Source organism: Trichomonascus vanleenenianus (assembly GCF_965637985.1).
Source record: "Trichomonascus vanleenenianus strain CLIB 3782 genome assembly, contig: TRVA0_022S, whole genome shotgun sequence".
Taxonomy (NCBI): domain Eukaryota; kingdom Fungi; phylum Ascomycota; class Dipodascomycetes; order Dipodascales; family Trichomonascaceae; genus Blastobotrys; species Blastobotrys vanleenenianus.
The window spans coordinates 60930-86210 of record NW_027481865.1 but is presented as its reverse complement, the minus strand read 5'-3'; the positions used below and the strand labels follow the sequence as shown (position 1 = coordinate 86210).

The 25281-nt window shown below is 48.2% G+C and overlaps 10 protein-coding genes across 10 annotated transcripts; 5 read left to right on the top strand and 5 right to left on the bottom strand.

The window, feature by feature from the left end:
- Positions 1-943: 943 nt before the first annotated feature.
- TRVA0_022S00782 (uncharacterized protein) lies at positions 944-2638 on the bottom strand (the record flags this gene model as incomplete). The annotated part of the gene is made up of 1 exon (XM_076685167.1): positions 944-2638. The coding sequence occupies one exon, from the start codon at positions 2636-2638 to the stop codon at positions 944-946; it is 1695 nt and encodes a 564-aa protein (XP_076540562.1).
- A 3556-nt stretch (positions 2639-6194) lies between these two features.
- On the bottom strand, positions 6195-7415 carry YMD8 (Ymd8p; the record flags this gene model as incomplete). Its single annotated transcript, XM_076685166.1, has 1 exon — positions 6195-7415. One exon carries the CDS (start codon positions 7413-7415, stop codon positions 6195-6197), a length of 1221 nt encoding a protein of 406 aa, XP_076540561.1.
- An 848-nt stretch (positions 7416-8263) lies between these two features.
- On the top strand, positions 8264-10123 carry TRVA0_022S00738 (uncharacterized protein; the record flags this gene model as incomplete). Its single annotated transcript, XM_076685165.1, has 1 exon — positions 8264-10123. One exon carries the CDS (start codon positions 8264-8266, stop codon positions 10121-10123), a length of 1860 nt encoding a protein of 619 aa, XP_076540560.1.
- Positions 10124-10571: 448 nt separating this feature from the next.
- On the bottom strand, positions 10572-10871 carry TRVA0_022S00716 (uncharacterized protein; the record flags this gene model as incomplete). The annotated part of the gene is made up of 1 exon (XM_076685164.1): positions 10572-10871. One exon carries the CDS (start codon positions 10869-10871, stop codon positions 10572-10574), a length of 300 nt encoding a protein of 99 aa, XP_076540559.1.
- Positions 10872-11322: 451 nt separating this feature from the next.
- RPL19B (large ribosomal subunit protein eL19) lies at positions 11323-12335 on the top strand (the record flags this gene model as incomplete). Its single annotated transcript, XM_076685163.1, has 2 exons — positions 11323-11434; positions 11881-12335. The coding sequence occupies 2 exons, from the start codon at positions 11323-11325 to the stop codon at positions 12333-12335; spliced, it is 567 nt and encodes a 188-aa protein (XP_076540558.1).
- Positions 12336-13804: 1469 nt separating this feature from the next.
- Positions 13805-14215, top strand: BOL3 (Bol3p; the record flags this gene model as incomplete). The annotated part of the gene is made up of 1 exon (XM_076685162.1): positions 13805-14215. One exon carries the CDS (start codon positions 13805-13807, stop codon positions 14213-14215), a length of 411 nt encoding a protein of 136 aa, XP_076540557.1.
- An 851-nt stretch (positions 14216-15066) lies between these two features.
- On the top strand, positions 15067-16644 carry HXT11 (hexose transporter Hxt11p; the record flags this gene model as incomplete). Its single annotated transcript, XM_076685161.1, has 1 exon — positions 15067-16644. The coding sequence occupies one exon, from the start codon at positions 15067-15069 to the stop codon at positions 16642-16644; it is 1578 nt and encodes a 525-aa protein (XP_076540556.1).
- A 792-nt stretch (positions 16645-17436) lies between these two features.
- On the bottom strand, positions 17437-18915 carry TRVA0_022S00628 (uncharacterized protein; the record flags this gene model as incomplete). Its single annotated transcript, XM_076685160.1, has 1 exon — positions 17437-18915. The coding sequence occupies one exon, from the start codon at positions 18913-18915 to the stop codon at positions 17437-17439; it is 1479 nt and encodes a 492-aa protein (XP_076540555.1).
- Positions 18916-19878: 963 nt separating this feature from the next.
- Positions 19879-20605, top strand: HTC1 (Htc1p; the record flags this gene model as incomplete). Its single annotated transcript, XM_076685159.1, has 2 exons — positions 19879-20041; positions 20097-20605. The coding sequence occupies 2 exons, from the start codon at positions 19879-19881 to the stop codon at positions 20603-20605; spliced, it is 672 nt and encodes a 223-aa protein (XP_076540554.1).
- A 229-nt stretch (positions 20606-20834) lies between these two features.
- Positions 20835-25064, bottom strand: YOR1 (ATP-binding cassette transporter YOR1; the record flags this gene model as incomplete). Its single annotated transcript, XM_076685158.1, has 2 exons — positions 20835-24845; positions 24903-25064. 2 exons carry the CDS (start codon positions 25062-25064, stop codon positions 20835-20837), a joined length of 4173 nt encoding a protein of 1390 aa, XP_076540553.1.
- Between the last annotated feature and the right edge of the window lie 217 nt (positions 25065-25281).

The window sequence follows — 25281 nt, the reverse complement described above, 5'->3', positions numbered from 1 at the left end:
TGACTCTATGATTGCATGTTAATTTCATCATGTAGGTTTGGTTCGATAAAGCCCGGTGTGTTTGACCACACAAACAAAAGCAGTAATCTTTTTCGGGTTTTGAAAATTGAGCAATGGCTAGAAGTAAGCTCCATTGGGTTATTGGACTAAAAAATCCAACAATTGTAATAACTGTCGTTCAAATGCCATAAGTGCACTCGCCGTCGAAAGTTTACACGGGGTTCTATTGAAGATTGATTCGAATCCTGTACGAAATGCCATCGGCCCAAAGGCCAATCGCATTCGGTCTCAATGGAGACGACATTTCGCCATAACCAGGTAATCACTCAATGACTTCTCTCGAAGAGCACTTCAAGAACGTTTCCGCTAGATACATCCCGCAACGACCGGAGACTTTCCCCAAAGCAAAACATGGCTCAAATTAGCCCTTCAGTACGCTTCGACTACAATTCTCCTAGCCATCACGAGAAGAAAGAAAAAAGAGAAAAGGAAAACTGATATTTTTTCACCTTTTTATGCAGTGGTTGCGCGCGCAAAAGCGGTTTCCCGCGCCGACGACAACCGGCCCTCCACTCATCTCGCCTTATGAGGGACCTGTGGTTCCTGGCTATGTTCCTTTAAACTCCTCTGGGGCTCTGCTTGATCAGAGATCAATTGATATTGGTTTTTAAATGGGTTTTTCGGTCTTTTTGATAGCTAATTAACCTCGGAGAAAGCAGATTTGAACTCAGCCTATCATTTGGCAGCTCACTATTAAGGTACTTTAGATGGCTACTCTAGATGGCTGTTCAATCCTTACTAATAATTGAGTCTACTTGATGACAGAGGCCCACCTTTTAGCAAAAATTGATTAAGTGAGTATGATATACAATTATAGTACCCATAAATAAATACAGCATCATAAATAAAATAAAAAATGGCATGAACTTCGTTAGAAAGGGAGCTAAAGCTGATCGAGGACGCCGACGCAGAGGCCCTTTTGAATGTGGTCCTCGACCCATGTCTCGTTCTTGTCAAAAGTCTGGTCGCAGCCGGCACAGGTACCACTGACCTTGCCTCTGTGCTCGCTTCGAGTCCCTGCCGGATAGATGAAGTGTCGCGCCTTAAGATGGGTCTTGTAGGTGTCTCGCCGCGAGAACCCGCCCGTCGGATGACACGGGGTCTCGGCGGTGGGGTCGTAGAAGGGGCAGTTGTAGGCCTTCCTCACCGCATGTTTCTTCATGTGCCGCGTAAGGTATCCTTTGATTCTAAATGACGCAGGGCACTCCGGGCACGCAAATGGCTGGTCGCCACCACTCATGGGGCTCGTCGAGTTGGTCCGCGCGGCGGTGGAGGCGGCGGCGCTGTCTGCTGAAGTAATGGATGCTGTATCTTGTGGGTATGAGTAGAACTCGGGAGATGTCATCACCGATGGAGAGGACTGCGGGGAAGCAGACTGAGGGGAGATCTGGTTGGCTGGGAAAAAGCCGTCATCCAACTGGTGGTGGTGGTGCTGCTGTTGCTGCTGCTGCTGCTGGATTTGCTGGTGAGCAACTGGAGCATTGTCGAGGTAGTACAGGTCCTCGATGATGAATTTGGCATTAGTGGAATCGTCAAACCCAGCCGCTGTAGCCGCAGTGTCGCCATTCTCGCTAGTGGCCCGCGAGTGGGCCGGAGGATAGACGCCAAACGAAGTGCTATTGACATTGACAATGCCGGCCCGCTCCTCGTTGAATGCAAGAGCCTGCGGGAACAGATCTGGGATGGCGCCCGTGACCGGGTGATGCAAGCTGAGCGACATAGCATAGGCGTCCAGCATGGGCGTAGAGTGCGAAGGGTACTCAGGGGGACTATTCGAGTAATGCAGCTCAGGCGGCGTCTGCTTCTCGAGGTCGAGAACTGGTTGCTGCGGAGACTCGAACGTGAATGAGAAATGATCGGAGGATGTCATGGAATCAGACCGCGAGAGATCCGAGTTGTGGTTGTTGCTGATGATTGGTTGTTCTGGGATCGAGTTGGATGCAGAGGGCTTGGTGTACGGAGAGAAGCTCTCGCGCTTGCCGGAAGTCCGCATTACAAGCTTATGATGGCCCTGGACCGGCTGTCTCTGCAGTATTGGTTGCTGTGGAGGAGTGGTATGGTCTGGGTACATGCCCAAGTAGTCCGCCGGGAAGTGGGCTTCTCCAAGCGGCTGCACGTGGAGTTGCTCAGTGATCGAGTGCACGCCGTTTGGCTTGAAATCATGGAACTCGTATGAAGCCGGCATCTGCTGTGGCTGGAGCTGCTGGTGCTCGCTTACGAGCACTGGGCCGTCTACGGCAGTGCCAACGTCCCAGCCAATAACGTTGCCGGCTTGGTTGTACATCTGCACAAGGTTAAACGTGCTGTCGGTAGCACAGGGGACTGGGCCCTCCGATGAGTCGAGCGACTCGTCTATTTCGATCATCTTGGGAAATAGGTCCACCGACTTCTTGGGTGCTTCTTTCTCGTCCTCGATGAGAGGCTTCTGCTGTTCTTTCCACGCGCCCGTGACATGGGAAATCAGGGAAACGAACGACGAGAAGAAGCTGGGACGGCTCTCACTGAGAGCCGTCATGAACCGCGTGAACCATGAAAACAGTCCATTTTGGAACGAAAGGGGGTGCTGCTGACCGGTCATAGTCGTTCACTCTTTAACAGTCCCTTCTAGTCCTTTTTCTCTAAAACCCTTTCACAACGACTGGACAAACAAACGTCTTTCAATATAAACTGGCGAGAGAGGGAAAGGGCGGAAGCGGCTTCGACGGCTAAAAAAAATGACCCTAAATCCGCCTTCAAAAAAAAAAAAAAGAAGAAAAAATCGAAATCGCTAAAACTTTTTTAACAAATTAAATGTCGAAGTAAGTCCTACTTCTTCTTCTCGTTAAAAAAACAACGTCTCTGGTATAAAAATCGACAGAAAAGCGCTTATTTCAATAGTATGGTATGCGGAAAAAGAAGAGAATTAGGGGCAGTAGGCGGCCTTGAAAAGGGAAAGCAAAAGCAGGAGAGGGGAGGGACAGGTCTGTGTGCGACTACCGAACGGCACTGCAGTAAAACAACGTGAATCTCTCGTAATGCCTGCAAAGGGTGATACGATAGGTGGGGAAGGCGAGACATTGAAGATTGTACGTCTAATCAGCACAGCATATGTACAAGCGGCCCTTTTACATGCCCTCGCCTCTGAGTCTGTTCTTTGCCCTCGCACACAGCCCCAGCTTGCTCTTGCAAACGGCAAAGGATTATCGCTGAGGGGCCCCTCCACCTTTCCACACCTTCCCCCAACATTTTATTGCCCATGACGCTTCGACTGTGCTAAGCCCGAGGCGAGGTGTGGCGTTTGTAAGTGCGTGTAATCCCGTCGGTGAACCGGCGTGCATTCTCTCCTGTTTTGGGTCCCGGCCCGGCAATATGACACTTAGAGGGAGGAGAGCGGGTGGTCAGAGCACATCGATAAGGCGCATGGGGCTTCTTCGGGACTGGCCTACGGTGAACCCGACCACAGTGTTACACCAAGCCTAGCCCCCTCTTTCCCCCCTGCTGAGACACACGCACACCATTTTGCAAGTTGGGGCGTTATGTCATTGCTGCCGTGCGTTTGGGCTGAATATGATTGGTGGGAATAGTTAGCCGCTTTTTGTGCGGCGCGCTTAGTATATATTTCTTCTGGTACGTATAACCGTTATGTGCTTCGTTACTTGCGACTTAAAAGCTCTACAGGTTTATGGACATCCGTTAAAGGTAGTTGCACAAATGCGGCGGTAGTGTGTAGCGATAAGATGTACAGTACATTACCGGTGCATTCGCCGGATGATCTTCTGTAATCATCGATGGAAAGGAGATTTTTTTCTTTGGTATTTCGGCGTGATGATACCATGCCCAAACCGTTTTAAATACCAGCCTGGCCGCTGGTTCTGCTATTTTCCGCACCATGTAGGTACTACACGGCTACCGTGGTTTTTTTCCACGGTGTACATATAGTGTCAGGTAATGCATCAGCTGATGGTCGAATCTGTCACTAAATTTACACTACCGTAGCACATAAATACCATATTGAAAGGCTTCTTTCTCGGTTTGGTGTTCTAAATGACTGCATACAGCTGGATGAAGATGAGGATGGGATGCCAAAAGTATGATAAGAATATTATGTATCTGCAAGAGAGATAGAAGTACAGGATGAGAAACTAGATGGCAGAACTCATAATTACGGTATGCAACCACACGGTAATACGCCACGGATAAAATTGTAGCGGATGGACGGGATATTTGTACCCCGTAATTCAATGGCGTAGTGACTGGCTCGCAATCGATTGACCCCCTGGCTATTACTTCCGTCGATGCGTGACAAAAAAGCTACGTCTTTATCAATTGAACCATACTTCTGCAACTGTGTCTTGGTAGTTTTGGTGTATCTTGCAGGCCACATGGTCGAATAACGGTACGGCATCAAACTGTCCATGTCCGACGGAGATCCTCCCTACTTTGCGACACTGTAATTGATGCCCGAAATTTTCAACCGGTTTCTCTCCAAATTTTGAAACAAACCGTTGCAGTCCCTGCAGTGATTCCAATTCTTTCGAGCTACACCTATCATACCGGCCCACGTATGTTCGGGTTTGGCTTACCAAATTTCTACAATACAGTAGTATGATGCCCTATATTCTGGTTTGACTTACTAGAATTCTACTATCGTGATACTACTATTGGCGAAGTTGCCAATTACACCTAAGATTTCCTGTTGTACTACCGTAAGTTCGCCCTAGGCAATGGCTTTTAATCAGAACTATTAGTTGCAACCTGGTATATGACTTCCTTCGGCTCAAATATCCCGCGTTCAATGCACCGATACTGGTGTAATCGGTAATAATTTACAGGGCATGGTGCTACGTACTGTAAATCAGGGGTAAATTGCTTTCAAACGCGGCGCATTATTTTCCACGAACTTTATTTATGCCCCAGACTGCACCGGAGCGATTATGCCATGGATTGATGTGATAACGCAATTGACCTAACGAACACGGGCCGCCGCAAGCACATAACGAAGACTAATAAGCGAGCTGTTTATTAGCTCTTATTATAGATCATTCTTTTATCTTTTCAGAATCTATTACACTCATAATCCATTCAATTAATGTGTGAATAGGTACTCTAAGGCTGATAAATACGGCATTTCTGGATAGAACAAGAAAATGAAATCTTTTCTTATCAATTCAACGATGCTACTTTTCACCGATAATATATTATGTGGTATATGAAGATCTAGGGTCCTTGGCCGTGATGAACGCCTTCAGCAGTTTATAATATAATGTAATACATGCAAAAACGATTCAAGCAAGGCGCGAAAATATTTCATCTCTTTTCCTGGACAGAGAATTTCAATCAACGGACGTACACGTCTCGACCAAAAGAGGAATCGCATCAGTGGTGACACGACGGATTTCGAGCGAACTAACCAAAAATTTCAAGCAATCGGTGCCTGTAGAATTTGATAGTCCCTTAGGTCAAGAACTTCAACATATATTGACAAAGCATTTATGATAATAAAATGCACGAGCGCATTTTAGCAGGAGACTATACTCCAGTCTTTAAACTTTCTACAAGTCCATCAAAGTATGGTGCGAGCTGTCCTAGGTTGGTCAATTGATGATCTTGGGGGCGTAGAGAGTTTCTATTGCTTAGTACCGGTAGCTATATATACTCTATGTTATATGTACCTTTCTAATCCCTTGAAAAGACTTGATCTGGTGCTAAGTGCATAAACTGCGCAATAAAAATGTTACGTTCTCAGACCAAGCTATCCTGTCAGAACATTAACATTGCCCAAAGTAATTGATCACTGGTAGAAATATACTGGTACTGTAATACCAGTACCATGCATTGAATTTCTATAGGTGAAAGCTTGCACTTCTACTCCTGGGACTAATTCACAAATAGAAAGCTGATAATTCTACATTAAAAGAAAAATATTGAGTAGAGATAGCTCTCTTACCGCTTGAAAGATAAAGCTAGCCACATGCCGCATGCTGCACTGTCTCACATCGACAATACTGTTAAGGTATAACTACCCACAAATCTGAGCTACGCCCTGCGCCACACAGCGTCTGTCTAGACACGGCCAGTTTAACGTGAATGAATGGCTCAAGGGAAATGAATTAATAGATTAACATCAATTAAACAAGCGTCATAAGATTAAACCACTAAGCCTCCGTATATCTATACCAGTTGTATGCAAAAATAGCGAGAAGTGTTGTAATGAGTCCGATGCAATTAACCAGCGTTAGCGTGTCCCCAAAGGCAATTGAGCTAAACACAAGAGTGACAAGCTCCTTGAAGATGCCAGCTACCGACAAAGTCAGCACCGAGCCTTCCAGGAGAATTAAAAACTCCGTAAGAGTCATGCAGAATGCAATTATCCCAGGAATCACCAGCACAAAGACGGAGAAGATGAAATCAGTATCCCAGAACTCAGAGCCGATGATATGCCCCGGACCCTCAAGCACCATTGACACGGCAAATAAGCAAGCCCCCATGAGTGGAGACAGAAAAAGAATCGTAACTAATGGGTTGCTTTCGGTCAGGGAGCTACCTTTACCATGGTCAATTGCAGACCGATCTCCTATCATTGACGAGCTGCGCCTTCTCACTGGATGCGGCGCAATGACAGGTGAAGTCGGAGGCATGTTTTCGTCAATTGTCCGCTCCAGCGTGTTTCGCGCTGGATGTCGCAGAAGGATCTGGGTCAGCGACCATCGCAGTCCACTGCACGCAGAGGCTCCCAGAACTAGTAAGAATCCAATGAGTTTGAACTCCGTCTCCCCTGCGACCATCATGATGACACCGATCGTCATGACGCCGATTATGCTTGTGAGCCGCACGGTGGGTTTCTCCAGTTTGAACAGGAAGCTAAACACCAGAACAAACGCGAGGTTAGACGACTTGACAATGGTGTAAAACGTCAGTGTCACCGTGCGCAGTGACACATTACCCATGCCAATGTCGCCAGCACTGGCCATGGCACACGGCACATAGCGCGACAGGTACTCTTTCCACGGCAAGTTCTCGTCGGGATGCCGGGGCCGCGTCGATCGATTGACCATGTAGAGGGCAACCAGCGCCAGTAGCCATTGCACGACCTGGTGGAGACACGTCGCGAACACGGGGAACGGGAAGTTCAGGTGATCGGTGGAGAACATCCACTTGTTGTACAGCGATAGAGTGATTGAGAACGCATACCATGCAAGAATAAGCACGCCCGTGGCAGCAGTGCGGACGAGCCGTTTTTGTCTGGACTCCTCCACAAGATCTACGAATTGAGAAAACCTCTCTACAACCTCCTCGGGCGAGGACTGCCTCGATCTCCCTTGTTCCTCCTCTATCAGAGCTTCCAGCTCTATGTCTCTGTCTCTGTCGGCGGCCATGGTACGCGATATGACTGGGCCAACCCTAAAGAGTGGTTAATACACTGACGAAGGGCCTCCGATTCGAAACCCTTCACCTTTTCGCTGTCCTTCTAACCGGGCCAATGAAGGGGGTGTGGAGGCATCAAAATCAATTTGGGTTGGGAGGTTGACTAGCTAGCCGCACCCCGACATTGGGAGGATGGGGCGACATTTATTGGACATTGACCGACTTGGAAGGGTTAGGGGCCGACTTGGCAACTTGGCGGGGATGCTCCAACTGAAAAAATGTCGATGATCTATTACTGTATTTATTCCCAGGTACGGTACATATGCCAGGCATGTACAGTAGTACTACACAATTGTACATATGGCAAGCACTGCCGATTACACACCGGCGAGGTGCCTCGGATATCGCGTGCATATTGCTGGCTAGATCATCCATCAACTTCAGAATAGCCTGCATGTTTACGTCTTCCGCATATTCTTTATCTGGGCAGGCTCCTATTCCCCCTGTGTTCTTGGTCTTTTGTGTATTCTCTGCTAATGTTGCAGTGAGTGGTGAACGTTTCCCTAGCACACACTATGCCGCTCCCGCGTAAGCAGGTCTTAGGTTTGTCTTGCGGAAATGAAAACAAAAAAGTTCGCGCCAAGCGAGTGATCACCCCCCCCCCCCCCTTCCTGCTGGTAAACAACCCCGAGTGACATCATCAGCGCGAGTTGGACATTGGCCCTGCACAGATCAATTTATCAATTTTTTTCTCTCTTTCTACCTCTCCCGTTCGCTCGCTTGGCAGGAGGCTATCTAATACTCGCTATTTTCAGTCACCCATTACCGGATAGTTATATTATTATTTTTTTAATCGGCGATGCTGGCACAGCTAGGGGCCTGGATGTTGGCCTGGCTAATGCTTCTACTCGCGATAGTCGAGGCTAAGCAGAACATCCCCTCAGGGGTGGTCCAGAAGGAGATCTCGCTGCGCCAGAACGCTCTAATCACAGAATTTACTGGTAAAGAAATTACCAAGCGAGCCGTCTACTTTGGTCCCAGAGCGCTTGACCGCAGCGAGGGCTTGGCGTTGCTGAGGCGAACTGTCGATAATGACCTGCCCGCGTCCGCTCCGCGATACGAGGAAGTGTACCTGGGCATGGCCATATACTATAACCTCAAGGTCGGCGCGGGTTCGCCGGGCCAGGAATACAATCTTGTGCTCGACACTACGTCGAGCGACACGTGGATTGCAAACGCGGCCGCCGTCAAGCAGTGTAGCAATGGGGACCGCAGTGAGTACCTCGAGAACCTCGACGCTAGCAAGTTTTGCACAAACTCGCGGATGTTTAATTCGTCCGAGTCGGACTCGTTCAAGAGCTTGAATGAGCCGTTTAACCGCACTTTTCTCGACGAAACGTATGTTTCGGGCATCTATGCGACCGACAACTTCACACTCAGTGCGAAAACGGACGGAGCCCGTCGTAACATTACGTTAGGCGACCTCCAATTTGGTCTCGCCGATAACACAAATGACCTGCTTTATTTTATGCGGTCGGGAAGGCTGGGAATTGGCATGCGGGACACCCAAGGAGTTGCGCAGGGCGCAGAGACCTACGACGACTTCATTGCATCGCTCTTCAAGGAAGGGTACCTTAAGAGCCAAACGGTCTCGTTGTGGATGGGCGATCTTAGCGATCCTCCGGAGCAGAGTCCGACGAACATGTATAAGAAAGGGCTGGCCCTGTTTGGCGGTCTCGACCGTTCCAAATTTTCCGGCAAGGTTTATCTCATGCCTTTTATCAAAACCGAAGGGGACAGCAGCGTCGTTAATCCATTTATTACCCTCACGAACCTGTCGTGCCACGGGCAGTATGGTGAGAAGTTCATGTCCAAGGATGGCATGCAATTGCCGGTGCTCCTAGATACCACGCGATTTTTTACTTATCTCCCGTATTCGCTTATCGTCGACTTTGCATCCCAGCTGAGTGCCGTATATCAGGAGAAATTCGGTGTCTGGGCAGTCGATTGCAGCATCAAGTCCGTGTCTGGATACATGGGCCTATTTCTTAACGGCGTGCGGTTCGAGATCCCGTTGGATGATCTGCTATATACCATGTACGACAACGAGACTGGCCACGCGTTTTTATTCGAGGACGGGACGCCTGCATGCATTCTCGCATTCTCTCCTTCTGATGCCCAGGGCTATTCTAGTCTCGGCAGTTCGGTCCTCTCTTCGTTGTATATTGTTATGGACCGTGAACAGAGCATGGTTGGGCTTGCCCAAGCCAAAGTACAACTCGCAGAATCGTCTTCGTCGTCTGGCGACAAGAAGTCGGCAGCCTCTACACTACCAAATGATGGAGCTGTTCAAGGAACAATCAGAACGGTGAACCCCGAGGCCACGTCTGAGATTGAGGTCATTATCAACAATCTCACTGACAGTGACGTTGTAACGGTGGTCGAACCACCGGACGAGGTAGTTGCTACGATTTCCGAGCCCAATTACTCAGGCATTGCCCAGCGGTACAGTGAGCTGTCGGGTACCCATGTGTTTACACTCCAGATGTCCAACCCGATCCATACCAGTCTCGTCTCATCAGACGCCAGTGCATCGCCATCCAAAATGATTGCCGGTTCCACGCGCGCCAGCCCTACGATTGGCCCGATCACCTTCCCAGGCAAAATCCTCGCATCAATCTTTGCATCCGTCACAATTGTATTGCTAATCTTGCTCTAGAATTATTATTTATTTATTCAGTTTCCATCAATGGAGAACCCAGGATCAATCCTCGCTCCAATCTCTAGGTTGATAAAATAATCGATAGCTACTGTACCTGTAATCATTGCTGTAATTGGTAATATACATCAAGGGAAGTATCCAAAATCTAAGTTGGCCAGATAATCAATAGCCGCTGATTACTGTAATTGGTATTATCCATTAATTACCTATGTAAATCAATTAGATAGCTGGTGATATCCGTCAACGGAAGTGCCCTATGCTGATCAATAGCTGCTGATCATCTCTCTGCACTTGATATCCAATGTCTATGGACTTGACTCGTCATTGCATATCGTTGCGTGCCAGTCCACCCATGTGGACTCAATAATATTAATATATGTAGATTCATGATATCTAGTGTCATATGCCCATCGTTAATAAAATACAGTTAGGAAATGCAGGGTGGTTATTTCTTGGACTTCTTTTTGAAGACCAAAGTGTTCTTCTTCTTCTGGTGCTTCTTGTGCTTCTTCTTGAAATCGTCGTTCCTCGACCCTTTCCATCCGCTGGTCGAAACCTTTGGCTTATCCTCTTCCATCTTGTCTTCCTCCTCTGGCTTATCAGCCTCCATCTTATCGGCAGCAGGCATAGACCCCAGCTTGGCCGCAAGTCGCTCGGTTCGAGCCTTATCGTTCGGGCCGTATACAACGTCCCGCTTAATGCATCGGTTTCTAACCTTGGTCTTTGCTCTCAGAGATTTGCCCATCTTTTCAACTTTATTGGTTGTATCTGATCTGTTATCGTTCGAAGGGTGCTCGAAGATCGAAATTTTTTTTTTGGAAATGTGTTCCCCTAACCCAGGATGGGAAATATAAAAGCCGCCTGCGGCTTTATCATCTTTTTGTCTCACCTTTTGCGTTACCTCAGGCAGTCCGTAAAGTTTACTTTAGTCAGTGCCTCTGGGAAATGTGGAGAGCAGTCACGATGGCGGGCTTCGGCTGGGGCGCGCGCACACAAGGACGCACATTCTGCGGTATACACTAATATGCGTAATTTACAGGCTGGGAAGTTACCAGTTGTCACAGTGACGAGGCATGAGTAAGACCTGAGCGTGCGCAAGTCACTGAGGAGTGAGTTTTGACAAAAAATTTGAGGTGCAAAAACTCCTTTTCCTTTCTCTCATTATCGACCACCAACGACGACCAATTAAAAAAAAAATGCCTAACCTTCGACTTCAGAAGAGACTTGCTGCCGATGTCCTTGGCGTCGGTAAGCGAAAGATCTGGTTGGACCCAAATGAGTCCACTGAAATTGGCAACGCCAACTCTCGTAAGTGGAGATAAAAGGCTACCAAAGGTCAAAAAAGAATTTTTGCCGTTTTTGATAAAAAAGGTGAAAAAAGACTTTGGGGTTGTTTTTAAGAGCGAGTGTGTGTTGTCTTTTCCCAGAAATATAATACGTAGCAGGCTTTCCCGCCTTTGAAAAGGGGAGGGTGGAAGTTCTGTTTGCGTCTCGCTGCTCAATCGTGTTTTACGATTTGAGTAAGTAGGCTGAATGACAATCAGCTCTAATGGTTTGATATGTTTTGCACTCCTGCAGCACTTCGTGTGTTCGTTGTTGTAGACATGCACCATTTAAATTTGTTTGAAAAAACGACTCTTGAAAAACTTTTTTTAATCTCATATTCTTTTTTATTGTGAATGGGAGGGGTGAAATTTTTTTGAGCTTTGGTAAGTTTTGATGCGATCAATGTCTAACGGAGTTTTTGAATATAGGACAGGCTGTTCGAAAGATGGTTGCTGATGGTTTGATCATTGCCAAGCCAGCTACTGGCCACTCTCGATCCCGAACTAAGGCCCTCCACGAGGCCAAGCGAGCCGGCCGACACACTGGTTTCGGTAAGCGAAAGGGTACTGCTGAGGCTCGAATGCCATCCTCTGTTATGTGGATGCGACGACTCCGTGTCATTCGACGAGTCCTTGCCAAGTACCGAGACAACGGCAAGATTGACAAGCACCTTTACCACTCCCTGTACAAGCTTGCCAAGGGTAACTCTTTCAAGCACAAGCGACAGGTTATCGAGCACGTCATCAAGGCCAAGGCTGAGGCTCTCCGAGAGAAGGCCATCAAGGACGAGGCTGAGGCTCGACGAATCCGAAACAAGGCTGCCCGAGAGCGAAAGGCTCAGCGAGCCCAGGAGAAGCGAGAGGCTTTCCTGCGAGAGGAGTAAATGGGTCCTCTCGATCTTTCTATGTATCTATCAAAAAGTTAATTTTTTTTGAATATCTTAATGACTATCATGATGAATTCACACGCGCGTTATTTGAAAATCTCCGTCACACTATCTATGTCCCATCTGCTTACCCGACTACCATTAGTTATTTGTAATGATGGAAGTTTCTTGTACTTTGTATTTGGGTAGTCTCGCCTATCCATGCTAACATCAGCCCTCCTTCGCCCTAGGATATGGACTCTGATCGACATTGCCGATACTGTATTACCTGAGAGTACTGCGGGAATAGCCTGGTGTATAACCTGCGTACCTTTCTAGATGGGCAAGAAGACTTTCAATTGCTCGAATTACGACCCACTTTCGTAGTCGGCCAATAGCTACGAGCCAACAAGTCCAATTGCCAAGAAGTCAGCAGATACTCCACCACTACCTTTGTGGAAAGAAGCTTCAAAACGTGTATACTATAGATCAAGTGAGGTAGAACACCCGTCGAAAGGTGGAGTATAATCCCGGAAAAAATGCCCGCAAAATGCCTTGAAATTCTCCGTCCAGCCCCGAGGTTAAAAAAACATAGACACAGTACCGGTAATTTAATAATATGGCTTTTATCTAATATTGTGGGGAAAAAAGTCCGCGCGATCGACGGATCTCGGCCAGTCGAACGGAATGCGGCACGGCGATTTTACGGAGGAGAAATCTACGGCATCCTTCGGGTCCAAACACGAGTCCATCCCCTTTTCCTGGGCTGACACGAAATAAGACTTTGTGTACTGCTGATGTCTGCTATGTTCTAAGCGTCTACTCGATCGTCTTCTAGCAGCTCCACATCTGAAGAAGATGCGGCAAGACATGGGGCCTTCATTACGGTTGAAATCACTCGACGATTGTACCTTGATATCATCTGTAAATGCCTAGTTTGGAGAACCGGTTAAAAACAAACATAAAGCAAGGGGCAATGCAGTCATGTGGAGAGACCATATGTCTACTTTACATGCATATTTTAGACTACTCTACAGGCTACATCCAAGCTATTAACGTGCCGTCATAGATAAATGAAGGGCTGGATAGACACAGTTACGGTCAGGGGTAAATAGCGCCGTACCCCAGTGCTTGCGCAGGCGATTTAACCTCCCAACGAGCGAAAACGAAGATTCATCACGAAAAATTAACGGCGAGAAGATCTCGAGAGGTGGTTTCGTCGCACTCGAACGGGAAAATTTAAGTTTGTCATCAAACACCTCCACCTCTGGATTCACTATCATAGATCCATTTCTCTTCCCCTCTGTATTCCCAGGCTATTCATTTTCCAAAGCAACCAGCTCCATCCACAAATCCTTAACCTCGAACCTAGTGCTAGTTCTGGTATATACTGGGAGTTGTAACCGTTTTATCCTTACTAAGCATATCCGGATCACTATAGATTATCTCTCTCTCGGATCGCATTTCCATATACAGATAAACACAACATGTTGAGGAGATCGATAAACGTGAGCCGATTATCCAGCATCCTGGCGGCCCGGCCTGCTGGGTTATTGAGAACCGTTAGAGTAACACCACAAATAGTCCCATCACCTACGCGAGGATTTGCATTTAGCCGAACAGTGATGTCGAGCGGCGGGGTAACTGCCCAGGACGTCAGGGCATCGCTTGGAGAATACGAGCGGCAGCTGTATGATAAATTGAAGGGGGAGCTAGACCCGGAATATCTGGACGTACGGGATATCTCCGGTGGGTGTGGGTCCATGTTTGCCATTGTGATTCACTCTCCACGATTCAAGGGATTAACGACAGTGAAGCAGCACCGTCTGGTCAACGAAATCCTCAAAGAGGAGATCGCGCAATGGCACGGTCTCCAGCTTCGAACCAAACCTTGCTAATTTGATCCGCATCGCCTCACGACCGCCTTCTCCCCAGGAACAGCCAGAAAAAAAGCTTCCCCAGCTTTCATTCATACCCTTCGATGCAAGAGAACCGAAATCACCACCAAATGCTGTAATGCTGTATAACCTGTACATAAGATATGCTGATTCTGATCTGCGCCAGTGCATACGTACAGTAAGCGCGTGTTACCCATGAAATTAGGCCGGGTGTGCTGCTGCCCAGCTGTGTACGGGTAAAAATTGCGGCAAAATGCATATGAATTCTCCGGGAGCCGTATTCGCCTGACTCTCAGCGCCCCGCTTGTCTCAACGGTCTTTTTTTAATTCCCCCGGATTCAATTTAGCCGTAAAGTCCCAAGCACCCTCGGCTGGATGATTTGTGCAGAATACGGCGGAGACCTATATTGAATCCAAACATGTTTCGCCGGCTTGGTCATCTCGAGCAATCTCTGCCATCAGCACTAGAATCTGGGGAACTCTCGAGCTGCCCACCCCATGAGGCCGGCTTTTTGTCTGCGGGCAGCTAAAGCCATGAAGCATAGGCCCCACCAACGCAGACCCAATGATGGCCTGCACTCCCCGTCGCAGAATGCAAAGTGCCGCGCCTTTCGCCGTTGAACTGGCCGAATCAGTCAACTCACAGGAGGATCGCGATGGAGTCTTGCAGCCGCGCGCCCACCACCGCAGGCATCTGCCCCGCCTTTAAGGAGAGAGAGCCCCTCGTTCGCTTACTTCTCCGGGTAGAAGATGTATTACATGGAGACATGGGTAGAGGGTAGTATATAAACTGGTTGATAATCCCGAGTTTTTTTTGCTTTCACATCCAGGGATATCTCCATCCACAGAAAATGAGCGAGAAACCAGCAGCACCTGTGCACAACGTCCATGCAGAGGCCCACGAGGTCCCCGAGAAGGACGAGGTCGAGAAGTTCCTTCCCGACTACGGCCGGCCCTGGTATAGAGTCAAGCATCTTCTCGTGCTCAATCTGCTCCTCTTCATTCCAATGCTCTCATCTACTACTAACGGTTACGACGGTTCCATGCTGAACGGTCTCCAGTCTCTGCCAGACTGGCAGTCCTTCTTCGGTTCCCCACAGGGTGCCGTCCTCGGTGCTCTCGCCAACGGTACCACCTTTGGCGGCATCATTGCCTTCCCATTCGCCTCATGGATCAACGACACGTGGGGCCGAAAATGGGGTATCTTCCTTGGGTCTGGCATCATTGTTGTCGGTGCCGCGCTCCAGGCGGCTGCCCAGAACTACGCCATGTTCCTTATCTCACGACTGTTCCTTGGGTTCGGCTCTTTGATCGCAGTCGTCGGCTCGCCATCGTTGATTTCTGAGCTGGCCTATCCATCTCACCGAGGTGTTGTGACCGCAGTTTATAACACGCTCTGGTACCTTGGTGCACTCGTTGCTGCCTGGGTCACCTACGGCACCTACTTCATGCACGGCGAGTGGTCCTGGCGACTTCCTTCCTTGGTCCAGGGTGTCCTGCCTTTGGTCCAGCTCATCACCACCTATTTCGTGCCAGAGTCTCCACGATTCCTCGTCAGCAAGGGCCGATACGAGGAGGCCCGAACTGTTCTCCTCAAGTACCACGGCGGTAACAACGAGGCCATTGCCAAGGACCTCATTGACTTTGAGCTTGCCGAGATCATCGCTACCATTGAGGCCGAAAAGCTCCAGAAGGAGACCTCCTACCTAGAGTTCATCCGAACCAAGCCCAATCGACGCCGACTTGCTATCATCACCCTTATTCCAGTCACCATGCAGCTTTGTGGTAACGGTCTTGTCTCCTACTACCTTCACCTCATTCTTAACTCGATTGGTATCACTTCCGCTACTGAGCAACTTGTTATTAACGGTTCCCTTATGGTCTATAACTTGGGTACTGCCGTCATCGCTGCGTGCATTGTCGGTCGACTGCCACGACGAACCACCTTCCTGTGCGGCCTGTGCACTATGATCGTCATCTTCACCATCTGGACTGTCCTTTCTGCCATTAACGAAAAGCGACACTTTGTTGAAAAGTCCCTCGGCCAGGGCGTGCTTGCTATGATCTTCCTCTTCTACGCCGCCTACAACCTGTGCCTCAACGGCCTGCCATACCTCTACATCACTGAGGTTCTGCCATACTACCTGCGAGCCAAGGGCATCACCTACGTCAACCTCGTTACCTCTGTCGTTTTGGTTTACAATGGTTTCGTTAACCCGGTTGCTATGGCTGCTATCTCTTGGAAGTACTACATTGTTTTTATTGCTTGCATGTGTGTCGAGGTCACTCTTATGTTCTTCCTCTTCCCGGAGACCAAGGGCTACACCCTCGAAGAGGTCAGCGTCGTGTTCGGCGACTACGAGGCTAATGACGTCCCAGCGCGACTCCAGGAGAAGCGTGAGGAGGCCAACCACGTCGAATCGGTCTAATCTGTTAATCTTTTAGTTTATTTACCTACTTCAGTTGCTATTTGTTCGTTATTCGCTACATTCCATGGTTGTTCTACAGTTACCCATAGTCATTCATTCCTCGGCTAGAATTGCTGTATACAAAGCAGCCGGATATTCTCGTAGACGCTTGCTATTATGTATTGCACATGTACGGCACTTGGTTGTTCGCGGAGTAACTTCCGGTTCTGCATGTCCATACGAGTGAGGGGTGCCCCGCCTCGGTCATTGCCATTTATTCCGAGAAAGGGCGATTAATATTCTGGATATAGCTGCGCAGTTTTATTGCTACGCTAGTTGTCTATACTACTGTAATTGTATGCGCCATAGCAATGATCAGAGAAGTGCAGCTAAGCCAGGTACTTCGGGCTAGAACGGCCATTTTCCGGATAAAACCACAAAACACCTGATAAACGTGATGATGTACCCAGTGGGTTCCAGTTTGTATATACGGATAATTTATCATATATTTTAAGCAGATAATACCCTAGTATCGGGTAGTGGTGTATTTGGCTTTTATCCTGTGGCCCTAAAGACTAACTACCCGCATAAGAACTGAGAGAACTGTTGCGCACTATGCTGTAAAGATCATATTGCGAATGAATCTCTATAATGATTGACTTGGTGCATCCTGTTGATGCATATCCCATCTTCGATCTAGCTTTTGTGCTTATGGGGATGCCACTAAAGGAATGATCATCAGGTCCGCAGAGTACACGCTCATCGCCTATAGGTACCAATGAAATGTCGGGTGACGTTTATTCACTACCAATTCTAAATACTGACTATTATAAGCCAGTTGATATCGTCAGACATGTGCAACTCAACGTCCGTGATAACTGTTTCTTTTGTCCTCCTGAATATCGCCGACAGGGCTCTCAATCCGCTACTTGCAATTGTATCCGCCTGACGTGCTGTCGACGGAGTGGTTTCGAAGACTCTCGATGACGACTCAGCGGCTTGGCTGATCGTACTACCATGTGAAGGACCACATCCTATAATCTTTTCCTTGCCTTTGCCACCATCGTCGCTTCGAATAGCATCGTCATAGCTAGGTGGTGGATAAAGCAGATTCTCACGGCTCTCACTCACCCCATTGGGATTGAATCTCTCGATAAGTCCCTGGTAGAAAGACTTTCTTTTGCCCTTAAAAGTTTGCCTAAGCTCCTTCTCTGTCTTTTTCTGCTCTTCCCTGCGTCTCCTCTCTTCCTTGATTAGCTGCTTCTCATGCTGTTTCCTCGCTTCTCTCTCTCGCTTTTCCTGCTCTTTTTTAGCGGCGTGATCTTTCTTCTCTTTCAATCGCAGCTTCTCTCTCCTTAGATCGTTCTCTCGTATCATCTCTGTTGAGAAGAACTCCTGCGCCGAGTAGTGGTCTCTCAGTTGCTCCAAAGCCGGCTCGGCCATGCCAACTTCGTACCATCCCTGCGTCCGTGCATATTTGAACCGAGCGTGAAGAAGCTCCAATTCGTCCTCTCGATAGCGGCGTGTATAGTCGGGGAGGTAGCGGATTATTTCTCTGCGAGGTTGGGGCATTTCAGTGAAAGACAGCTCAGCTGTTCCCCTAAGCTCTTTTACGATCCGTCGACATATGGGCAAACACAAATCGTCAGCAGTTAATGGTGAAACTATGTCGCCGCCTTTCGTATACCTTGAAGCAACTGTACTGGAGTCCCACGTTTTGAGGATTAGTTTCCGACGAGCAAAGAACCTCGCATTCAGCTGACCCACTACTATTGGTACGCGTCGTTCAGCTAGCCTCCTTTGAGCTCTTTCAACTGCTGCTTCTATTGTTTCATCGCTAAAACGGTGCCGTGCCTTGAAAACCTCCAGCGATACGTAGCTGATAGGAACGTTGCTCATTGCTAAATTCAACCCGTCAATACATCCCAGGAGCTGCCGCTTAGAGATTCTATATTTTTCTTCAAGCTCAGGAACGCTCACCCGCATGTATGAGCCTCCAGGCTTGATTGAGGGAATGCATACTGCTATTGGCTCCGATTGCGACGGTAGAGATGGAGAAGACGAAGAAGAGGGTGAAGCGTAAGCAGAAGAAGGTGATACTGATAAATACCCTCCGTCGTCGGACCAATCCCGGGGTTTTCGTGTGCAAAATGCTAAGCAAGCTCTTATGATTGCGTCCTCCTCGCCATTTCTGAGTAAAACTTCCACGAGCAGTCTTGCACATTCATTGATACGTGATTCAACAACCTCGGGGTCTTCTATACCAAAGCTACTAAGAACTAGCACCTCCATCCATGCAAAAAAGCTGATTTTCTAGGTTTATATTTTGATATTTGTTGTTGATCTCCTAATGGGTGCGGCGCGTGCGGCGCCAGCCCCACCATATTTGTAATCCGAAGAGCTTGGCCCACCGATCTCGTTTAACGCATGTGAACAAGATCCTGTGAGCAAACTCTGATTTTAAATAATCTTTTGCTGCATATTTATGTCCTCTCCATTTTCTAAGTCTTCATTATCGTAATAACCATGTGAGCGGTGCATCTGTTCCAGTTGAAATCTCTCAGCCCAGCTAGTACTACCGGGTAGTTCCCTGAGTCAATGAGATCGAGGCAAGTTCAAGCGTGCTATCATAAGACGTGCTGGTTCACACAATTCGGCATAGACGGATGGTATAGTCGTTTAGCTTTACTACAGTCCTGTGCTGCACAAATTTGGCTGGAAAGATGAGATTTTGACTTGTTCTACCTAACCGTATCTAACCCCGGCGCCTCAACAGCGTTTCGTAATATATAACCCAATTTGTAGCTGTTATGCCCATAAATTTCTAAGGCTGGGTGGGGGCTGACGATTCTAAGCCACGTATGGGGCGCCCCGTAACCACAAACAACTTTGTACTGGATATCACGCCAACGTAAAATAAATTGTAATTAAGAAACTTACGAGATTTAGGAGTTTTTTTTTCAATGTATGAATAGATAGCCATGGATGGAAAGCGATATTGCGCATGCAACCGATGGCATGTGCGTATGTCGCTGAGATAATAAAACGATCTGCAATGAGCCGCAGGGACAGTAGAGAATGTGATGAGGAAAGGTGACATTTGCCGCGGGATCCGATACAACACTACAACGCTACTGATAGCCCACGAGGCTGGCCGGATCTGAGTCACCTCGAAAAAAGATTTAAAGATTATTCTTTCTTTGTCAACTATTTTCTTTCTATTCTCCTCCTCAGGGCTTGCGAGAGAGCATCAGCATGACCGCGAAAACCACGGTTGTAACTGCCACGGCTACTGCAATCACCGCCAAGTCGGTGGACTCCAAGTTCGTTATCGAAGAGGAGCGGGACCGAAGGATTATTGAGCTCGGAGATGGCAATTTCGTTCCATTCACTTGGGCTGATTTGCAGCAGATCATCAGTATGTGTGGGAAACTAGTCGGAGTATATGGTAAAGGCTAATATACCCTTTTTAGGTTCCATGGATTTGGCCAAATTGAGCCGGAGACCATCTGATCTGAAGTACTACCTCGAGTGCAAGCATCGATACAGGCTGGAGTATGGTGGTGTGCTGCCTTATATCGTGTTAGAAAAGCTTAGGTGGGCATCCAGCTCGACAGAGATTGACACAATTATGCCGGCCAATGAGGAGTGCCTGGAAGAGGAGTCTGACGTTAAGATTTTGTTCAACGACTTCCCCTACGGAGTGGAGCCCCATATCAAGCATATGGTAGTTTGGTCAAAGTCGCCTATCCCGGCCGATGAGGAGGGCAAACTGACCCCCGAGGCATTTGATAAGATCGATAGCTATGTCAAGCGGACATTTATCGACAATCTTGGCATGAAGCGAGAGGATGTGTTGTGGTTTAAAAACTGGAAGGCGTTGCAAAGCGTCCGAGCACTGGAGCACTTCCATGTCCTGCTGAACAATCCTCCCATGGATAAGGTGGGAGCCCTGGTTGATGGTCCCGGTATCCTTCATTGATGACTATCCAATCTGCATCCATTAGACATATAATTCATATATTATATAACAGTAGACACTAACCGGTAACGTTATTTATTTATCTTTTACTATTTATTTTTTGAAATTTCTTTATTCGTTAGGCTCTGTTGCTGCTCATCATGTTAAATGCGAAAAAAAAATCTATTAATGCTAGACAAGAGCGTCGTCGCTTGAATTACTTATTAAGATACACTTTTTTGTAGTGGGGCTAATTGCCCCGGTTCAATTGGTTGAAATCCTCAATAGTGATGCCAGAATGATCACAAAGAGACCGGAACACGCTATTCTCCTTCTTGAAAAGATCAATTGGTCGGTCAAACTCGGCAACTTCGCCGGCCTCCATAACCAGCACCCGATCGTAACCAAGAATTGTGCGAAGTCGGTGAGCAATGCAAAGGACGGTGCATTCACTAAACTCAGTTACCAGGGTCGACTGAATCTTGCTGTCGGTTTCAAAATCAACTGAGGAGGTGGCCTCATCAAGAACCAGGATTTTGCTCCTTCGCACTAATGCCCGTGCCAAAGCAAGAAGCTGGCGCTCGCCCAAACTGAAGTTGGCGCCTTCGTCATCGACGCTGCTGTCGAGAGTAAACTTCGTGTTGCCGTCACTGACGAGCCAAGATCGCCTCAGCGCATCCCAAAGCTCCATGTCACTGCACGTGTTAAACGGATCAACATTGCTTCGCACCGTACCCTGGAAGAGCACCGGGTCCTGGGGAATGATGGAGAGCTTCGATCGAAGTTTGTGCAACCCAATCTTGCTAATGTCAACGCCATCAATTTCAATAGTACCGCCAGTCAATTCAGCGATTCGGTACAAGGCGACCATGATAGTTGACTTTCCGGCGCCAGTTCGGCCACAAATACCAACCTTCTCACCAGGCTTAATGTCCAGAGACACATTCTTCAACACCGCCGGGAGACCAGGCCGGTAGCTCATGGTAACGTCGCGGAGCTTGATGGCACCTTGCTGGGGCCATTGTGTCTGCTCAAGCTGCTTGTCTTCGGGCAAGTAATGCGGCTTCTCCTGGTCAATGTCATTGGCGTAATGGTACAATCGCTCGACACTGTTCATGTTATTCTCGACAGTTGCCATTTCTCGCACCATGAGAGACATCATCATGATAATCTGGAGTAACGACGACAGAACCAAACCAACTGAAGATGGGTTAATGTTCATTTGACCAGTGACACAGAGCATGACAACCACGAGATTAATACCCGAACCAATCATATCCAGTCTCAGACCGAGCCACCTTTGATTAACAAGAGTCAGGTAATAAGCGGAGTTCATTCGGTCAATTACCTTCTCATTCATCTTAACAAATCGCTCTTCCTCGTGATACGATTTGATTGTGGCAATACCATTTAGAGTCTCACCAAAATGCGAGAAGACGTAGGACCGGCCAAGTGCATCAAGACGCTTAATCTCCCGGGCAGAAGCTCGATAGTACATTGAGGCGGCAACAAAGATGGCCATGAGGCCAACTAGTGCAATTGCAAACCACGGCAAATAGATAATAACGAGAATGAACACACCAACAACATTAGACAAAGACAACAAGAACAGCCGAGCCTGGTCACTAATTTCGTTATCCATGGTGTCAGTATCCTTGCTGAATCGATTCAATATCCGACCCAGCGGTGATGTGTCGAAGAAGGACATGGGAGCGTGTAAAATATTATCAACCGCAGCAATATGAAGCTTGAGACTAGTCAGGTTGCCAATTTGCGTCAGTAACAGGAAGAAGAAGAAAGACAGAATGGCCGAACTAACACCGAGCATGACGAAGATACCAATGTAGAACCCTTCAGATCGACCGGCAAACTTATCCGCAGTCCAGAATGAGAGCCAGGTATTGGTAAAAAGCGTAGTGAATGTTGTCAGGACCATCATCAAGATGAGAAGAGGAATCATGCCGTAGGACAGGAAGCCGCCACCAAGCTTGAAATATTGCATATAGATTTTCAAGCTAACAGCATCAACAGCGCGGTCTTCATCTTGCATGAGCTTACCACTGCTAGGCTTCTTAGCAGCCACCTCCTTCTTTTCGGCCACTGCTTCTTCCTCCTTAACATTTTCTTCTTCTTCTTGCTCCTCCTGCTCGCTGGTCTCCTCGTGGCTGTATTCCATGAGATGGTCAAAGCCTGGGCAGATCTTTCGCAGATCTTCCACGGAATCGGCAACTTTCACCGTGCCATCTGTATCTAGGTAGCCCACGCGGGTGGCATGCTGAAGCATTGACAGCTGGTGAGTGGCCAGAACACGGGTCTTGTCCTTCATCAAACCACATAGACAGTGCTCAATGATGTGCTGTCCGACATGGGCATCGACAGCACTGAGAACATCGTCAAGAAGGACAATATCGGCATTCCAGTAAACGGCTCGGGCAAGGTTGATTCGGGCTTTCTGGCCACCGGAAAGAGTGATACCTCGTTCGCCAACGTGTGTTTGGTCGCCCGCAGGGAGGATCTCCAAATCGTGATTGAGTGAACAAGCCGATACAACTGCATCGTACCACTCGCGGTCAAATGGTTTACCAAAGGTGATATTGTCCTGGATTGTCGCATTCTGGACCCACGGCTGGCCGCAGAAAATGAGCTCACCATTGACCAGCGCTTTGCCAGATCTGCGGCTCATCATGCCGGCACAAGCAGAAAGCAAACTCGATTTACCGGAGCCGATAGAGCCAGTGATCATAATAAATTCACCCTTTTCGACCTTGAAATTGAGGCTGTTGAACCCTTTAAATCCATCGCTCTTTTCCTCCTTTGTTGTCTCGCTAGTGGTCCGATCAGACTCAAGTATTGTATCACTCGGGTCGCCTTCGACCTCAACAGGGTCGGGGTCAATGATTGACGAAGTGATACTGGCAGCGTTACGAGAGTGGATTCGCGTCAATTCGTGGTCCACTGCCAATTTTTTCTCTTCCTCGGCAGTAGTAGTTTCAGACACATTAGAAGTCGAGTTCTTTTCGTCGCTGCTAGATTCGTCTTTCTTGTCATCTTCCTTTGCCTCCTCAGCTTCCCAGACGTAATCGCCAAAAATATTAATAGCGTAAGGCATGTCATTGTCTTGCTCGACGTAGCTGGGGGCCTCTGGCGCAGAAAGGAGGGACTCAATTCGGTTGAGTGCAAGGTATGCCTCGATGGCAGTGATCAAACCCAACGGCAAGATCATGAGCGGGAACCGCATAATATTGAACGAGGTCAGAGAAGAGAACACGTTGGCCGGGTTAAGCTGTTTACCAGTGGCAGACAGCACAACAAAGGACACCAAGCCGGCCAAGGTTGGAGTTGTAACGAAGAAGGCATTGACCAAGTTCCGAGCCGAGAGCATGAACTTGATCTTCTTCATTTCCTTGCCTCGAATCTCGTAGACACGGTCCTTGTATGCATCCTCCCATGCGTAGAACTTTATAATCTTCATCGAGTGCAGGATTTCATGCATAATCGAGACCCGTGAGTCGGTGATCTTGTTGACGCGTTTACGGATGGCAGCCAGCTGTCTCGTGATAAACGCGACGAAGAAGCAGGATAAAAACAGAAGCGCAAAACCAACCAAACCGGGGGTACCAATGTTTATGATGATGACGGCGAGACCGATACCAATTGAGATAGGGAAGGACCAGACGAAGTGGAACCACTGCAGGGCGAAGTCGACACGGTGGCAGTCCATACTCAGCATATTGTTTAGCTTACCGCTGTTGAATTCGAGTCGGGCTTTGTTGCTGAGACGCAGAGACTTTAGGTATATAGCTTGACTAAGCACGGCCCTAGTCTGGGCACCGGTCTTCATGGCACGATAAAAGAATTGGTTGATGAAGAACGCCGACAAAGCAGACATGACGACGACGCAGATGCCGTAGCCGACACCTTTGCCAATGGGCTCCATCTCTCGGTAGGCGGTGAAACTAATCAGCCGTCTCGTCACCAGTGGCATTGTCGTTTGCGTGACATCAGAGAGCACTTTATAGGCACCGCCAGTCCACCATTGGTAGAAGAATGTTTCGTGGAGGGCGCGGATCAGCGCGTATCTTGGCAACGGCGCATTCAATATGTCTTCCTCGGACTTGCCTTCTGCACGGGCCTGTTCCTGTGCCTTAATGCGGTACTTTTCCAGCTTCTGCTCGAATTTTTCATACAGTGCCTTTGCGGACACCGGAGTGCCCTCTAGGGAGTAGAGATCTTGTTCCTCGACGGTACGCAGATAGCCAGTCTACAAAAACAAAAAGGTTAGTTGAACGCAATTACAGCTTGTACAATTGTTACTTACTTTAAGCAAGGGACTGATCCAGCTAAAGGTGAGGCGTGACAGCAAAGAGGCGTCGACTTCTGGGTACTTCACTGGTACCTCAGGCAGGGGTGGCGGTTCTGTGCCCGTGAAAAGAGTGAGAAACCGGCGCTTCGTGCGCTTACGCTGGACTGTATCGGTCATGATACCACCAACGCGAGATCAATGCACACTACTAGTGAAATCTGCTGCGATCTAAGGGCAACACTGGTGCAATCTCCCTTATAAAAACTGCGTTTCGTTGCCGGGCCTATGGAACGGATTTGATTTATAAGTCTCGGAGGCTTATACGAGGTCGGGCTTCCGAACGGCGGAACGGGGCGCCAGGCCGGGTATATAGCCGGGGTCCGATGCATTTCTC